The sequence below is a fragment of the Lissotriton vulgaris genome, chromosome 1_1 (genome assembly GCF_964263255.1).
Source record: "Lissotriton vulgaris chromosome 1_1, aLisVul1.2, whole genome shotgun sequence".
NCBI lineage: Eukaryota > Metazoa > Chordata > Amphibia > Caudata > Salamandridae > Lissotriton > Lissotriton vulgaris.
Window position 1 is genome coordinate 427,959,062 of NC_141685.1, and position 19,047 is coordinate 427,978,108.

The 19,047-nt window shown below is 47.7% G+C and overlaps 1 protein-coding gene across 1 annotated transcript in view; it reads right to left on the minus strand.

Annotated features, from left to right (window-relative positions):
- OMA1 (OMA1 zinc metallopeptidase) overlaps positions 1–19,047 on the minus strand; it is a 661,753-nt gene that overhangs the window by 447,662 nt on the left and 195,044 nt on the right. Inside the window, exon 4 of the mRNA XM_086952966.1 lies at positions 10,636–10,809. Coding sequence (XP_086809092.1) covers positions 10,636–10,809 — 174 coding nt within the window. The remainder of the gene's footprint in view (positions 1–10,635; positions 10,810–19,047) is intronic.

The window sequence follows — 19,047 nt, forward strand, 5'->3', positions numbered from 1 at the left end:
AACTCGATGCGACGATCTTCAATTCCCTGAACACTCTTTGGGGTCCCTTCGACGTGGACCTTTTCGCAAGCAGATTGACCTTCCAACTCCCCCAGTATTTCAGCTGGATGCCAGACCCGGGTGCTCTAGCTGTGAACGCTTTCCTCCAGCCTTGGGCTCCCCTTCGCCCTTACGCCTTTCCCCCTTTTGCAATGATTCAGAGGGTTCTTCAGAAAGTGAGACAGGAACAATGCTCCCTTGTCCTGATAACTCCTTTCTGGCCGTCTCAAGCCTGGTTCCCCACAGCTCTGGAACTTTCTTGCGACGTTCCCTTTTTGATTCCCGCAATTCAGGGCCTCCTCCTAAACGCAGACGGAGAGGATCATCACCTGGTTGTTTCAGGGAGTTTGAACCTTCTTGCCTGGAAAGTGTCAGGCAATCTCACCAATTGTCTGGACTTTCGTCGTCTGCTCTCACTCTCCTCGGAGAGTCATGGGCACCTGGAACCCATTACAGATACAATAACATCTGGAAGAAATGGCGTAGTTGGTGCTTGGAGAGGAACTTGGATCCCGTGGAGGCTCCTATAGTCTGTATTGTTAATTTCCTTGTTGAAATCTATGATAATGGTCTCTCCTATAGATCAATTAATTGTTTTAGATCTGCAATTTCAGCCGGCCATGCCCTTGTCAATGGTAAAACGGTAGGTAAAAACGTTATTATCTGTAGAGTTCTTAAAAGCATTCGTCTTAAGAGACCCCCTCGTCCTAGATATCAATCCGTTTGGGATGTTAAACTTTTGCTTGATCTTTTTTGTTCATGGCCTAACAATTCTCTCCTTAACAGGAAATGTCTCTCAATTAAGCTTGCCTCTCTTTTATGTCTAGCTTCTTGTCGCAGAGTTCCTGATGTCAAAGCTCTGGACATCTCTAATAGATGTTATGACATGTTTGGTGTTAAATTCGAAATACTTAGAAGAACTAAAACAATGTCTGATTCTATCTTTTACCCTCGTTTTGATTCTCATCCAAAACTATGTGTTGTTGATTGCATGAAGGAATACGATTCCAGAATGTCTAACCTTCGTCCTCCTGGTGCAAATCAACTTTTAGTTTCTTACGTTAGTCCCTTTAAACCCATCTCATCCTGCTCTATCGCTAGGTGGGTTAAAATTGCTATGAACCTTGCTGGTATTGACCTGTCTAAGTTCCAGGCTCACTCTCTCAGGAGTGCTATGGCCAGCAAGTCATTCTGGACTGGTGGTAAGTTGGATGCTATCCTTAAGTCCGCTGATTGGTCTAATGCCTATACTTTTGCACATCATTATTGTAAACCAATTGAACATGTTTCTGATGCAGTTATTCAAGGCTACCAACATGCATAATGTAGCCTCCTGTCTTGTAATGAAATTGCGATTCTTCTATTAACATGACGAGAGAATCTGGATTTCATTAAAGACACGGAGGCTAACATTATCCCTCCCGTCCCTCCCTGAGGGTAATTGTGAATTGTTATTTAATCTGGTTTACAATTATTTAATCTGGTTTACAATATTTTCATGCTCTCTTACTCTGATGTTTTTTGTTCATGCTTCTTATGAAGACCTTTTCTTTCCTTCTCGTTGATTTACTTTGTTTTCCATTTCAGACAATTCTAATTGATGAATCTACATGGAATTCAATATGGTCTCCAATTCTTCATTCAAGTTCAAGTTTTATTCCTCTGTTTCAACTTCTCCTGTCACTCGAGGCATTTAAAAGAGGCTGATCTCCCTTGGCACTTGGCCTTTATAGATACTATGATGTCACCTAATTCTTGTTCTTACCTTTGTGATGTAAGCGGCTGTGTTAGTGAGCTGCATTAAAGGATTAATGCATAATGTTAGCCTCCGTGTCTTTAATGAAATCCAGATTCTCTCGTCATGTTAATAGGAGAATCGCAATTACTAGCCGATGTCCTCGCAACAAACATCCTGTGTTGTCCTCGTTCAACTCTTCTCTCACATTGTACAGGCTGTCCATGATGCATTGCGCCCTTGGCGTGAGAATCTTCCAATCTTCCTTGGCCTTTTCCCAGTTTCCATTTTGTACTGCGGCTATGACTCTTTGGAGACAGTCATCGGTCTTGGTGGCTTCCGCAATGAGTTCCATGGATAGTGTCAGTGGGCATGACCGAGCTGTGACACATCGTACGTACTCCTCCGTGTCGGCCGCGTCTTCCATCTCCTCCCTGGTAGCGGCGCGGGGATGCCGGGATAGATAATTCGCGGGGTTGCGAAATCCTGGTTGATACTCAACTTTGCAGTTATAGTTTTGGAGCTGCAAAATCCACTTTTCGATGCGCAGCGGGGGCTTGGTGGAGGTGCCAGAGAATAGGGCAACCAGTGGTTTGTGGTCCGTTGCGACGGTGAACGGCTTCCCATATATGTACAGGTGGAAATGTCTGCATCCCCAGTGTATGGCTATCCCTTCTTTCTCAATCTGGGAATACCTTTGTTCCGTGTCCGTGAGGGACCGGCTGGCAAACGCTACGGGGGCCCAGTCCTCGTCTGCTCTATGTCGCTGCATCAGCACCGCCCCTAGTCCTACCGGACCAGCATCTACTGCCACCAATGTTAATTTCCGAGGGTCAAAGAAAGCCAGGGTTGTCGCCTCTGACAGCGTACCCTTGATGTCTTGAAAGGCCTTCTCCTGTTCCGGGCCCCACTTCCAAGGTGTGAAATCCTTGATCAGCTCCCTCAATGGTACTGTTAAGTTGGCCAAGTCTCTTATGAACCGTCCACAGTAGTTAACCATTCCTAAGAAGCTGCGGACTTCCGTGACAGAGGTGGGGGGTGCCGCTTCCTTGATGTCTTTCACCTTTTCCGGGTCCGGATTCACCCCATCAATGGAAAAGGTGTACCCAAAGAACTGGATCCTGCGCTTCAGAAATTCGCATTTTTCACGGTGTAGAGTGAGACCAGCTTCTCTCAACCTCCTGAGTACTAGTGTTAGGCGATGATTGTGCTCTGGTATGTTTCGGGCATGAATCATGATATCGTCACTGACGTTGATCACTCCCAGAATGTCAGCGATGAGTTCTTGTATTACATTCTGGAATACTTCCGCCCCGCTGGATATGCCGAAACTCAGGCGGGTGTATCTTCGGAGTCCGAGGTGTGTCGAGAACGTGGTGATGTTGCGAGATTCCTCGTCCAACACCAACTGGTGGTATCCAGCTCGTAGATCTAGCTTAGAAAACCAACTTGCTCCTGCCATCTCACCTATGAGGTCGTCAATTGTTGGGGTGATGTGACGTTCTCGTTTAATGGCAGCGTTGGGGAGTCTCATATACACGCAAATTCTCACAGCCCCCGGCTGTTTGGGCTTCCGGGTGACTACTATGGGCGAGACCCACGGGGTGGGGCCCGTCACCTTTTCAATTATTCCGGCTTTTTCGAGTTTCTTGAGTTCCTCTTCCACGAGCGGCCGCAAGTGGAGGGCTACTCGGCGGTGTCTGAGGGCGACTGGCTGCACGGTATGATCGATGTGTAGGTGCACCTCTTTCCCGTGGAACTTTCCAATGCCTTGGAACACTTCAGAAAATTCTAGCATCAGCTGTTGAATGGATTCCTGATGGACCCCAAATGCAAACGAGACGACTCCGAGGTCCTCTGCCGCTCGGCACCCTAACAGCATACCTTGCCCATCTTCTGACACGAAGACATTGGTGGTGACAGATCTATCTCCATGTGAGATCCTTGTTTTGAACTTTCCTTTTATTCGCAAAGGAGTATCTTGCCCATATGCAAACACCGTAGATAGATGGTGGCCCCCGTGTCCACAACTGCCATGACGTCTTGGGTACCGACTCAGATTCCGCATTGCAGGAGTCGTCTGGTCCGTCTGGTGGTGGTGCCAATCATGTGCACCTTGTACACTGTCCGCTCCTCGTCATCATCGTCCGTGTCGCTCTGGTTTTGGTCACCTTCAGGTACTGTGTTCACCACCTGGTGGGGCTTCCGATACTTCTTCGCATGACACACTTTTTCGAAGTGATTGAAACGCCCACATCCTGAACACCGTTTCCCTTTTGCTGGGCATTCGGCCGCCAGATGTGGTGGCCCTCCACAGTATCCACACGATTTTGTCTGTCCCGAAGGGGATGCCCCGGGGCCTTTCTTTGCCCCACTGGTTGGAGACTTTGTGGTTACTCTGTTGACCGGTTCCACCTTCACGGGCGCCTGGAGTGCGGCCTCCATGTGTGCGGCCTGGGACTTGGAAAGTTCCTTTGTGCGTCCCAGAGTTAGGATCTCCACCAGTGGCTTGCCCGACTCTTCTAGGATTCGCTCTCTCAGTTTAGCGGAGGCGCAGCCTTGTATGATCTGACCCCGTATTTCCTCCGTGTTGTCCGCAAAACCACATGTCGACGCCAGGTTTTTCAGGCGCGCATGATATGTGTCTAGCGACTCCTCTGGGAGCTGTCGGGCTTGTCTGAAGATAAATCTTTCATAATCTTGGTTAGCCATAGGCTAGAAATGTGCATTCAGGGTATTTATGAGGGTGTGGTGATTTTTTGGAGTCACTTCCACTATGGTTTTGGCAATGTTGTGAATGTCCTTGCCTCCTAAGTGAAGGATCATGGCCCTCATTTGTTCCTTGTGAACTTTTGTGGCTTCGAAGAAGATCAGCAGCCGGTCCACCCAATCTTTCCATTTAGGGGCTAGCGATGATGGTGATCCCTCCACCACAAACGGTTCAATGGGGGGTATTGTGGCCATGGCTGGTGCAGGGAGTACAGTATGCGATGCAGTAGCCTGGCGTCACTCTCTGTTGTGGACTTGGGTATGAGTCCTTGTTTGACCACCCCACTGGAGAGGCTTGACCCTCTTAGGCGTTGCCAGTGCTTGTTTATCATGAGATGACCGGCCTGACGTTCAGTGGCATGCCCAATGCTTGTTTGTTGTACCGTGTATGGGTGCCTACTGAGCCGGTTACTGTTGCCTTTTTCCCTCAGCGTGTGGCGCTGTTACGCGTAGGGCCTTTGGGTTTGTAGGGCCTACGCCCACGTGGTATGTCCGGTGCCGGTTGTGGGGCCTGGTGTTCCGTCCTGCCACCCACAGCGCCCTACTGGGGTCAGCGGTCCGGGTCGATGCCTTCGCTTTATGCTGTGTGCATAAGGGGCTGATTGCAATGTAGTCGCAGTCCCTTCGCAGGACTCGAGGCACTCCTCCTCCGCCACGCGCACGCAGCCACGTGCTCTGCCAGGCCTGCACGCGAGTGCGCAAGCCAAACGATGTCCCCTTCAAATCGCGGGCCAACACGCCTCACCGTGTCCGCGCGCTGCCGAATGCAGCCGCGATGCGATCTCCGCTTCCAACCTCCGGTGTGCGGAGTCAGCATGCACCGCCAGCGGGAGCTGGGCACGAGCGCCGCGAGCGAGAGTCGTGGCTCACAGACGCCTCGCAGCAGCGTATGGCGGTGCACACGGCGAGGGCACGCCCACCCTCGTCGCCAGTTATGTTGTGCGGGACCGCACAACACAGGTGTCAGGGACAGTTGGGGGCACTGGGGCCTAAACTTATGGCACACAAATAATGGGACACTGAGGCCAGGCTTAGTTTGCTCTGCTCGTCTTGCCCGCCGTCGCCTCAAAGGCATACGTGCGTGCGTAGACTCTTTTTATTATAGTACAGTCACGTGACTCAGGCGTCCCCAGCCGATTAACCCTATCGGCTAGGACACAACAGTCATCACAGGCCTGGGAGGCGTGCTCCGACCCTAGGCACCCCCGTCATACCTCTCGGGGATCTGTCACAGATATATGTTTTAACAGTCCCTACAAGGTTTAAACCCTGCTGCTATGGGAGGTGACATACTTCCCTTTGGGCACCTAGGAAAATAAATATTTTGTGGAAAAAACATGTAGAAGACAAGAGGAGCTCTGGAGCCATTCTGAAGGAGGGGAAAGAAAGGATGTGACTTCAGCGTGCCTGGTGGTGCTTTTATGCTGTCCCACTTATGACTTACAAAGTGGATTGATGTCACTACGAGACCTCAGAACGCTACCGGTTGGCATTTTCACAAGGTAAGTAATCTGCAGAAGTATCCTTCAAGATCTTTTTTGTAGTGAATTGTTGAGCCTCTGCCCTATTCTATTTTACAGAAGTGCTAGTCGCACATTAAACTTATAGTAAGTTCCAATAAAACATTTTCACAATAAGTAAAGAGTAGGCCTGAAACTCAAATGGGGGTATGAATTATGAATTTAAGTAGTACATTTATTTTAGGCAACTGTGGGGATCTTATGACCAAACTAAATCATGGCGGTTTATACCTACAGATGCTTGTGGAAAAGGTATAACAGAGAAGCTAACGAAATCAGTAATAAGAAACAATCACCCAGAACACAATTCTTTCCATATTAACAACAGAGTAAATTGCCTTCGCTAGCAGAGCTAAAAGCATAGGATGGAATCAGGGCACAAGTCCTAAAAAAGAAGTGGGGGGACTGACCTACTTTGGCAGTATGCAAGTGACATCAGGCCACGCGACATTACGGCACACGACATTACAGATGGCATCACAGGAATTGACATCCTAGAAAGTGGCATCACAAGCCACGACTTTACAGGAAGTGGCATCACAAGAAGTGACATCAGATCTTAAGCCCAACCTTCAGGCTGTCGATCTCCACCAAAAGGGTTTTCTCGCGACTCACATCAGGGGACACCTTTTGGACCATATCTATAGCAACTTAGATAATCTAAAAGTTGAGACCCCATCCCACTTCCATGGACGGACCATTTTCTAATACCTTTTATTTGGTCCATAAGTCCCCCCCCCTATTTCCCATAATCCTAATAAGCACCGGGGAAGGAAATAGTCCTCTCTTCCGTTCCCTGAGTGGGAACTTGCCCTTACTGAACATCCTCCTCAGAAGTCCACTAACCCCAACATCGCCACAATCAACTTCGACAATTGTATCTCCAGCACCCTCGATCAAGTTCTCCCTTTCACCCCCTTCAAATCAATAACAAGATCTAAGGTTGCTCCGTGGTACACACCCGCCCTTAGAACCATGAAGCAATCATGTCGCAAACTCGAGAAAGCTTGGAGGCAGGACCATTCTCAACAGAGGAAGGCCGACTACAGAGCCGCCATAAAACTTTATAAAATGGAAATCTATGCCACTCAATTCCGCTTCTATGACGTGAACATTAATATGGCTGCTAATGCGCCCAAGGAAATCTTTAAAATAGCTAAATCTTTAATATCCCCAGCCCCTGAGCATCCATTATCAGACGGCGCACAAACCCGGGGCAACAATCTTGCTACTTTTTTCTCACAGAAAATCCAGGCTATGTACTCTTCATTCACCAACGGTGATGACAACACAAAACCCTTTTCCCCTACGGCTCCTGATTCCCCCACCCCTTGTACGCTCGAAACATTTCCACTCCTTGACCCTTTTTCATTAGACAGGCTGATCCCTAAAATCATCTCGGGATCCCCTAATGACCATGCACCCCCCCAGACTCTTATTAAGGTCATAGACGTCATTCGTCCGGTCATCTTAGATGTCCTTAATGCCTCCATCGCCTCCAAAACCGTCCCGCCTCCCTGGAAGTGTGCGAGGGTCAAAGCTTTGTTGAAAAAGCCTACTTTGGACCAGAACAACTTGGCCAATTACCGTCCCATCTCCTTACTTCCATGGATGAGCAAGCTACTTGAGAGGCACGTAAATAACATCTTAGTGGACTATTTCGAGTCCAATAGCCTGCTCCGTGCCTCTCAGACAGGGTTCCGCCCTCAGCACGGAACCGAAACCGCTCTTTTGGCGGTGACGGAAGAAGCTAGAGCTGTGCTGGACCAGGGAGGTAAGGCTGCCATCATACTACTTGACCTCAGTGCCGCGTTCGACACGGTCAACCACTCTACACTATTACATCGGTTGAGTGGTTTGGGCGTGTCGGGCGCGGCCCTGGAATGGCTTACCTCCTTCCTGGATAATAGATTCTTCCAGGTGTTCGAAGGTGAGTCGGTCTCCCCAAAACACCCTCTCAGCTGTGGAGTACCCTAGGGCTCCTCCCTGAGCCCTACTCTTTTTAATGCCTATATGGAGCCCCTAGAGAGGATAGTCCATCCCTTTGGTGTGCGTATTGTTACCTACGCAGATGACACCCAACTGGAGGTCTCCCTGGACCACTCTGCGGGATCATCTTCCACCTTAGGTCCCTGTCTAGAGGCCGTTGCCAGATGGATGCAATCCTCATACCTCAACCTTAATGGGGAGAAAACAGATATTATGCAGTTGGGCAATCCCCCTCCATCTGCCCTAGCATCCATCTGGCCTCCATCTCTTGGCCCGCCTCCACCTCCCAAACCTCAGATTAAGAGCCTGGGAGTCTGGCTGGACAAAGGGCTGGATTAATTCAGCCCAAGCCACAAAAACTGCCTCCACCTGCATCGGAATGATGAAAATGCTCCGTAAGGTGCTTCCCCTGCTCCCATTCCAGGCTAGGAGGATCATGTTTCCAGGCCCTGATCCTCTCTCGCCTGGATTATGGGAATGCCCTTTATATGGGAGCCCCAGCAGCAGTGACCCATAGGCTTCAGGTCACACAAAACTGTGCTGCCCGCCTACTGTACAACATCCCCCGTTGGCAGTCAGCAAAAAAGCTCTGAAGGAGCTTCATTGGCTCCCAGTGGCGCCCAGAGTGCAGTTTAAGGCCATGTGCATTGTGCACAAATCTTTTCATCGCACTGGCCCAGCAATTCTGCACCCCATAGCTACACCCTATGCACCATCCAGAGCCTTACGCTCTAGTTCTCTGCAACTGTTAACTGCCACCAAAATTAACAAAGCCCGTTGGGGTGGTCGTTCCTTTTCCCATACCGCAGCCAGGCTCTGGAACTCCCTCCCCCTCTCCCTCCGAGAAATCAATAACCATCTTTCCTTCAGAAAGACTTTAAAAACGCACTTGTTTGCAAAGTTGTGCTAATTTCCTCTGAGCTCGCCACCAGTATTCAGTCTAAAGCGCTGCGAGGCCTCCGGGTAGTTACGCGCTATATAAGTGCAATTTTCATTTCATTTCATTTCATTTCATATATATATGTTTAGCAGGTCTATCATGTGTTCGTTTGAGCGCATTGCGAGAACAATAGCATAGTGAGCTATGGAAGATGATATGTAACTTCTACACCTTGCAATCCCCCAGTTTTATGTAGAATTTATTGTACATGTAATATGTATGTGTTGATGTAAAGCGCTCTCACACCCTGCATTGGAATGCGTAGGGCTATACAAGAAAAAATAGTGGTACTTAAATTATTTCAATTCCTCCTCAGGGGAAGTAAGCTCTATATAAATGCAATTTGCTTTGTTTAAATACTGGGAAAGACCAACACATCTGACAGTCTTACAGTGCTTGCATATCTCTCAAACAGGGACTGAACAAAGTGAAAAGCTGCCTCTCTTAAGTATTTGTGAAGTGCTAACAAAGTGTGACCCTTTGTTTCCCATCCACTTCATCTGCATCAGGTGTGAGGCTCCTGAATGCTCCCAGCCAAGAGACTCGAACAAAAGAAGGCCAGATGACCCCTCAAATTCGGCCTTTGTTATGGGCCCAGCAAAACCAAATGGGATGATGGACGGAGTGTTGAACATTGCAAGCACTCACCCCTAGTCAACTGATCACAAGCATCCTGGGACAGGTTTCGGGTTCATAACCCTTATCAGCCAAGCTATCTTGAATCCAGTGGCAAAGTTAGCCAGAAACCGGTCCCAGGATGCTTGTTTCCGGTCCAGGGAAGACATGGCTTGGCAGTTCGGGCTGGACTGTTCCCATGAGGCACAGGGTCAGGCTGATTTGCATATGGCCATGTCTGAACTGGGGTGGCGGAGTGAGCTAAAGAATGATGATGGATTAAACGCAGATCAGTTGACTGAGGGTGAGTGCTAGCAATGTTCAACACTCCGTCTATCATCCCCTTTAGTTTTGCTTTGTTCGCCCTAAGTTGGCACGGTACGCCCAGATGTGCGTCCCTTGCTCACTTTGCCACTGGATTCAAGCTAGCCTGGCTGATGACGGCTGATTAGCCAGAAGCCGGTCCCAGGATGCTTGTTTCCGGTCCAGGGAAGACATGGCTTGGCAGTTCGTGCTGGACTGTTTCCATGAGGCACAGGGTTAGACTGATTTGCATATGGCCATGTCTGAACTGGGGTGGCGGAGTGAGCTAAAGAATGATGATGGATTAAACCCAGATCAGCTGACAATGTTCAACTCTCCGTCCATCATCCCCTTTGGTTTCGCTTTGTTATGGGCCCAGGAGGAGTTTTAAATAAGAAAGCTCCGTCCCCGCCTGCACCTTGTTGCTTTTTGCAGATAGAAAGCAGACAACATGCAGGCACTGCTGAAAGTGTTCCGTTGTTTGGAAATTACACCGGGACGAGTTCAGAACATTATTCAGTGAGGCACAAATTCATGACAGGTTGGACAGTGTTCACCTGGTGAAAAAAGTGGGAGGACGCTGTCCACCCGCGTGTACCCCCGACTCATGCCCTGGATGTAATGAAGGACATGATGTGCTATTTTAGAAAGGGAACCGATTAGGCAAATGTAAATAAAACATGAAAAAGCAGGCATTTCAAAAGTTCAGATTTCATTTTGCTTACCGGAAGAACTAAAGCATTAACTTCTGATTTGTCAACCACATGGACAACCCATTTAGTCTCTGAGATTGCTGGCAAGTCCTTGTTGCATTCGGTCAAGTGGTCGACAACATTCTGGACAACAAGATGACGAGGGTCTCTCTCGGGTAGCATTTGGTCTTTGAAATCTTCTATTAACTGAAAAAGCAAAGGGTAAAAAGAGATCATGAAATAGAATAGCAGATCTTGTGATGGGTGTATACAGAGAAAAGTCCCTCTCCCACCCCGTCCCACCATGCTGCTTCAAATGTTCAGATCTTCATTTACTTTATTGTTTTATTGGGAGTTTTGATATTGTATGTACAAGACCTAGGAGCATCAGAGTACTTCACAAAAGGAACACTGTGCAGAGTAGGATCACTTAGGCATTAGCAAGCAGGTAAAAAGACCAAGGTCCATTTGCGCATACAGGTGAATGTAAAATCAGTTAACAATTATATAACAAGCATTTGCAATGCAATAGGTCTCGCATTTGTGAGAGTTTAAGCTATTGGCATTGTAAATGACAATGCCTTTTATTTATGTGTTTTGAAAAACAACACATATGTAAAAAGCTCTGTCATTTCCAATGCCAATAGCTTAAACTCTTGCAATTGCGAGAGCATTTTCATAGTAGCCAAGCTTTCCACGAAAAGGAGCTCCATGTTTATGGGAGCTCTCCATGTGGCCGACAATCAGCCATATTGGGTGGGTGAAAACATTTGAGCACAATAACGAGAAGCAGAAAAGGTGGACCATCAGCTCCCTTTACCGATCTTTGTTAAGTCATCTTGGAAGTGCATAGTATTGTCGGTAAACAAGGTTTTAGTACAGTGAACAATATGAACTGATTCACCTGTACGGCTATGGGAGACAGTAGGGTATGCCTTTGGTTAAGAATGTAAGGATAGAGTACAGGGGCCTGATGCCCCTGCTACCCTGTGCTCCAGCAAATCCTGGCACCACTTTCTGTTGTTGATGAAAATTTTTAGTGTATGAACGGAATTAAAACTCCATACCATTCCATTTTTGGTCTCTCTGCAGACACAGCCAAAGGAGTGGCGGGTTTAACTTGACTGACCTTATTTCACCTTGTGCGCTCCCAGCGTGCTCAATGTAAAGGAAACATAGCAATGCGTGTTACCAAAAATGTACAACACACCAGCATGAGATGGGTACCACGGAAACCGGCTGCAATATCACAGCCCAGGTGACATGGCACAAACGTTAATGGTAGTGGCTCTGAGATGCCCCTTGCCTCCCTCAACATTAACCCTATAGATGGCTTCTGGGATCAAAGGTCAGGCTCTGAACTGACGTGGCCACTGCGGCATTCCACAGGCTGCAGGCCTGCCAAGTATCACACATTAAGTGTGATGCTAACGCATTTCAGTGTGGTGATCCGCATCACCGCACTGAAATGCATTGTCACGCATTTCTGCCACTCTGAAACAGGCCACTGCTGCTTCCCGCAGACTTGCTGCCGGCACCGGGCAGTAAGTTAATAGTTAATCTTATCTGCTCTCAGCTCTGGAGTCGAGTGGCTGAGAGTGCTACAATATATTGTTACAAATTAAATCTACCCAGCAGCTGACTCGTACTGGCAACATAAATATATTTCCGGCGCTGAGCGGCTTTTAGACACACCACGCGCACCAGACACAGAGTGACACTCACACTGCCAATTACCAACACCGGGGAGCAAGGCCTGCCCAGGCAGGTTCAGGAGTGGTTGCGCTAGTGCTGTGGCGCACCAGGGGGTCCAATCTCCGGCTGTGACCATAGTGTGTCATGTTCTGGGCTGGAGGAATTGAGGTCAAAAGTGGCGGGGCACTTAAACTTGGAGTCGAGTCCTCCGTGCGTTGCCACTGCTTACTGTGCCGCAATTTAAATTCCATAAAACCCGGCAGAGTTGCCAGACCGAGCAGTGAGTTCACTCATGACCAACAGGACAGATGGCCGCCCGCGCCGCAGTGCATCAGCGGCATCGCAGACATCGCTGGCGCAAAGTGCGGCAGGGCGGGGGACGAGTCAGTAAGTCACTGCTGGGAGAGAAGAAGAGTGCATGATGCAGTGTGCTATGCAGCCGCGGGTCCTTGTGAGGCTCACGCCGCTGCCGCCGGACGGACCGGGAGGCAGAGACAGCAGCAGTCTGAATTCTGAGTAAGTGTTTACTTTGGTCAAATGTTCCGCGCTGCGCGCAAAATGCGTGACATATTACCAGCAGGCCTTCTCTGCTCTGGGGCTCGGCCGGGCAAGAGGGGAGGAGGGGGTCCGTTACGACTTGCATCATTATTCCTTCACAGATTACCAGCAGGCCCTCTCTGCTCTGGGGCTCAGCCGGGCAAGGGGGGAGGAGGGGGTCTGTTACGACTTGCATCATCATTCCTTCAGAGGCCCCCCGTCAGTTGTCATCAGTTGCTTCACAGCGCGGAGCGCACCACGCATTTATCTGATAATTAATTGAGACACAGTATCTGCAGGTGCAGGGCTGCTCTGTCTCGTCATCCTTCATGTTTACTTCTGCAAGAGAGCTCAGATTTCATTTAATTCTGCAGACCGTAATCTCAGTAGGCCGCATGCCTGCTCTTTCTTGTCATCCTTGGGTACCAGAGTACTTCACTTGAGGCAGAGGTATTATCTTTAGACTACGGGTGCCAGTGCATGTTTTGCCACTAATGTCCTTCCATTTCTGCTGCTCTGCAGCAGATTCAACAAGTTCTTGGAGTTTCTTATTGCTCAAATGGCTGTAATTTCTGATATTTATAAGTTTCCCTAGCTCATCATTGCATGATTGTTGCTCGCGAGAAAGTGTCACTCATAGTCGTTCGAATGTCACTCATAATTTCACAGAAATTTTAAGAATGACACACATGGCAATCTGAAACCTTGGCAGCTATGTAAGAACCAGTTGCGATACCTAAGGATTTAGGATTACATGTGTTACATAAAAATACAACCAGAAAAAAATTGAAAATGTACAAGTTATAAAGTCACACAAGGAAGAGATATAAACAGAAATAAATTGCAAATGTACAAGTAGTAAAGTCACTCAAGGAAGGGATACGAATGGATAAACTCTAAGAGTCACATAGGAATGGTAGAGCGTACAAAAGTCTACTGCACATACTAGTGATTAGAATTATCTCTATATACATATATATACAAATAGTGGATTTTCTCAGGTGAAGACCCAAAAAATCAGGAGAGCAGAGTTCCATCAAGTGGGGTTGGATTGGGGATTCAGTCACAGCACCAAGGGAGGGTGGGAGGGATACAAGGTGTCCAGGGAAGATGATGAAAGAATAAATTATGCTATTGTCACATGTGAAGTCTCCCACACTGTACGTCGGGGAAGTTCTACATTTATCTATTTTCTGCAGTAACAATATTTTCTGATTTGATGTGGGGATAACTGTCCATTTAGCGTAAAGTATATTTTCTTTGACAAGCCTTGAGATATTTCATGGTGGTAAGGTTTTTGAACTTGGAGCTTATTTTGGGCATTTTATCTACGCCAGCAATGCCTCTTTCTTCTGAGTGCATTCGGATCATCAAACAAGTACCTCCTACGTGTGATACATTCAAAGTAGTACTAACGGGTGACTCGTGCCCCCCCTGCTCTCTATGAACTCTCACCTAACCTCATGTATCTCCCAACTAACCCTGTTCTCGAAAGTCTGACAGCCAGAAGGTCCTTTCACCCTGTTCCCAGTGAAGGGGTCCTGCACACAATGACAGGTCGGAAAACAGTAGTGGATAGGTTGCTCATACGCACCGTGATTATCCTTCTGGCAAATGCTGTGGGTCCTGATGAGAGAGGAGAGTAGATGTATGTCCCCCTTGAACACGCACTCGTGCACCGGGAAGGTGAGGCCACCCTCGCTGGCCCCGCTAGTGCTGAGCAGCCGCCCTGTGGGGGCAGAAGGTGAGCAGACTAGCTTGTGGTTGCTCAACATTTTGCCACATGCTTTGCCGCTACTGCGGGTAAAGTCAACCGTGGCCTCCTCGTCGGGCTCCAATAGGTCCTCATCTTTGCTGGGTTTCTTATCCCTGCACAGGGAGCGGATTTTCTCCCCGGTCATGATCTCCCCTGCTAGAGAAGCTGGCGGCAGGCCCGCTGGAAGACTCAAGCACAGTGCATGGTAGTACAGGGGCTGCTGCCACTGATAACGGAAGGTAGAAGACAACAGTTAAAGGAGTGTCAGGCCTGACTCTGGAGCATCCCTGAGGGCCCTCCGCTCAAACAGATGGGGCACGGGCATAATCTGCCGTTCGTATCCGCCGCTCTGACATCTTCGGGTAAAGTCTGCGCTATATAAAAACGCATTAAATAAATACATTAAAAAAAAATAAGAGTCAGCAGCCACTGCAACAACCAGCGAGCACGGAAGATCTCTATTGACAACAAGCTGAGGCAGGGAGATAAGAAGCGAAACAGAAAGCAGCTCGGTATCCGGGCTGGGAGGAGACTTGGGAGGGCGGGGGCTGCCCGCGCATGCGCGCTATTTGGAACTTTCGTTGTGAAGAGGAAGCCCCAGCGCCAAAGAGGAAGTGCGGGAGCTGAAGTCCCGGGTCTCAGGAGGGGGCCCTGGTGAAGACCAGCTGATAGCACTGCAGAGCTCCCATGCCTGAGGAGAGAGCCCCGCGTCGTGCTGGCGTGCTCCGTAAAAGCGCCACAGCCAGCTGTTGTTGAGGAGGAGTTCACCCACAGACGGGTGAGTGGGGGATTCTCCATTTGTCTAATGGTTGTGCCTTCAGCACAGTGTACAGATGTATTTACTGAGCGGGCCCGCCTTTGCGAGCCGCTCCAACAATGGGGCAAGAATTCGCTTAAAAGAAATAACTGAAAGTAAAACTGCATGCTGGCTTGAAGGAAGTGGGACAGGAGATGTGCACAGCGCGTGGCTGTACGTGCGTGTAGACCTGCTAAAATCGCCGAAAGCTCTGCGCGTGCCCATCACCTGTCCCACTTCCAAGGCAAGTCCCTAACAATAGAGCTCGCTGGCGACAGCGCTTTCGTGCTGCTTATGCCAGGCTCGACTTAAAAAGGTTATCAATGTAGTAGTAATCATTCTTAAAACAAAGACCACCATTATACATGGAACAATGTAATATTCCCCTCCAACAATAACATGACAAAACAATTCCATCAGAAAAAAGTGGCAAATCCTGGAAAGAGGATAAAGGGAAGTAAAAGTTTTTGGAAAGCAGATAAAGAGATGTTGGATAAGATAGATGAAGGCATTTCCTAGGCTTTTGGAGTACATTCATAGAAGAACAACTATTTTTCCTCTGGTGACGCTCCTTCTAGTGGATATTCTATCAGCAAATTCCTCACCCTTAGAATATTTTCAGGTCTGAAAGAGGGGAAAGAGAGGGATCTGGAAAAAATGTCAGCATTGCTCACAGGCAACGATAGGTGGTGTGATATGGCTCAGCTGTAACTGCCTACTGCCCTAGCAGTGATAGAGCCGACTGCCTATAGCAACACTCAAACACAGTTTCTTAATCTTTTGCCTTCTGCTCCCTCAGACACAGATCCCTTCGAACAAACAGCGGGTAACACTGGGCCAAATTTAACTTGGGACCATATGACATACAAGTTTCCACTCCACAGAACATGGGAGTAGGAGGGCTGTTAGAAATTTGCATGTAGATAGAATATTCCCTAGAAAAATCATTACCGAAGCTAAGTTGTACTTCTGATTAATACTTCTAACTGCAGATTCATAATCTCTAGAAAGATACCACAGCAGTACCTCCCAGAGGTGGAGGGTCTGAGGAGGGGAGTCAGATTAGAAAGTCTTGCAGGACTGAATAGGCAAAATGTCCATCCTGTTGAACCTGACCATCAAGGCAGTAGTGTTTTGTGAACACGTGCACTAAAGCTGACATCACACCTGACAGATGTCCAGAGCCAGCACAACCCTTACCAATGCTATTGTAAGCCTCTGCCCTGGGTGAATGAGGCTGCAGGCCTTCTAGAAATTGCTTCATAGCATACTATCCACCTTGACAGTCCTTTTGTAGCACTGCATTATCTTCCTTGTTCCCAATGAACCGCACAAAGAGCAGACCATCTAGACACTTGTCTATCATACAGTGGATGTAGAAACTCTGAGCTCTCTAAGGCTTAAGTCGATAAAGATACTCATCTTCTTTCAAGGACTGAGCTGGAGCAAAAAATGTTGGCAATGTGAGCGACTGACCAACATGAAAGACTGAATCCACCTTTGGCAGGAAAGCAGCCTGAATCCACAGCACCAATTTGTTACAGTGTTGGAATAATGCATAGTGTGCCTACAGTTTACACATGCAGTATACAGAAGTGGTAGCGATAAGAAAGGCTGTATTGATTGTTAGAAGCCATGTTAAACAACTGTGCATTGGCTCAAAGGGCACACACATAACGAATGTCAGAACTAGATTTAGGTCACGATAAAGTATGATGTATAGCTTTGGAGGTAACATATGCTTCAGGCCTTTCAGAAAACATATCAAAACTGGTGATTAAAGAGAGATGGCTGACTAGGTATCCATGAAAAGGCTGAAAGAGCCCATCAGTAAACGTTTACATTGCCCACTGCAAACTCATCCTGGGCCAATGACAAAACAAACAACAATATATAAGAAAATGTGGCATACAGATGGACCTCCACATTAGGACACAAACCTTCTCCAGAGCCGACATCATTCGATTTTGTTGGCAGGCATCTAGTTGCAAGATTGTCATCTAATACGTGAGCAAAAGATGTCCGTTTTCGCCACTCAATTTCCATGCATTGAGGTTTTGGTTGTGGAGATTGCGATGTAAAACCCTCCTCTGTGCTGAGAAAGGAGGATCTTCCAAAGAACTCACTGGCCCTATCCCATAAGTCATGGTCGTACTTGCCCAGAAGCCCCACCTCCTTCACTCCCTATCTGGGAGATACTAAGGAAAAGCATTAAAAATGAGATGATGCCTGACCACAAAGCTAGCTGCCGTTCAGTATCTCATCAAAAAATATCAGTGTGACCAGGGTCTAATTTGTGTTGTTTAGACACAGGTCTCTTAGCCGGAGGGGATTAGCATAGCTTAGAAAAAGCAGTCTGCGAGTGTCTGTAAGGGCCTCATTAGATGGTAATAGAAGCTCATCTAAAGAACCTCAGTCAATTCATTTGTTTTGGTTTCCAGAACATGAAATGGAAGTCTAGCAATTCTGCAGCTTTTTTGCACCATTACAGCAAAAGAGGCTCTTTCTTCCATTGGTGGACCTTGTGGGAAGTCCAGCTCAGTCTACCACACTGTATTTAGCCCGCTGGCATTTTGCAAGACCAAGGGCAGCCCTTCATCAGTGAAGTGAAGGGCGATCAATACTGGCTTCTTCCTCATCATGATGGACATTAGGTATGTCCTGCACCACATCTGAGTCAAAGATGAAGAGGGACTCTATCCACTGATACTACTGGCATCTAGGAAGAGACTGAGACTGAAGGTCTTACTGTACAATGCCTTGTTGCACCTCTGTTACTGCATAGTGCAACATAGGCCCGGTGGGTGATGACATTGTTTCAGGAACAGAGACCAGCGTTGTGACTGGACCCAGGGCTGGCAGACTCAACAGTGGCACTGGCACTGAAGGAATCGACGGAGACCCTGTGGCTGGGATGTCAGTCTGAACATCCTTCAGCATGGGCCAGGAAACAGGGACAATTGCTTCCCAAGATGTTCCACTTTTTTCCCCAGATAGTAGAAGCGTTCATAGTGTAAAGGTTTACTCATTAGCTATGCAGCCTTTGTTTTATGTGTAAACGTTTACACTACAAACATAAATATAGTTTCATTACAGAGTGTAGAGTGACAAATACAGAGTATCAAAGGGTACATCGGATCTAAAATCAAACATTAATTGCCAATGTCAATATTACAGTCCTACAGTCAATGCAATGATACTAAAATCCTTCTCTTGTCTTTAGATAGAAATACTCTTGCATTTCAGATTGAGACCAGCTGCGCAACCATGCAGTGTGACAACAGTCACCAACTATATTTCTCTTTCTTATCCCATTCCCTTTCCCTAGATCTAACTCCATCCTACATGCTGTTCATCTAAGGCTGGCTGTGAGGTTGGAGAAGTGTGGAAGCTTTCATCACTCTTTATGAATCTGGATTGGAAGGTTGGTGCATTTTGGCACTGGCATTCTGCTGCATGCAACACAGCTTTTAGTTCTCCTAGGTCTGAAAAAGATTATGCATGGTCATCTAGGATGTATGTTGACAAGTTACTAGGGCAATACATGCTGGGGTGAAATCCATCATATAGAATTGTCCCTCATCAGCATATTAGTGATACTCTTTGAAGAATAAATCTTGAGGAGGAATCTGCTCAGCTTTTGCAGCACTCCTTAAGCAAT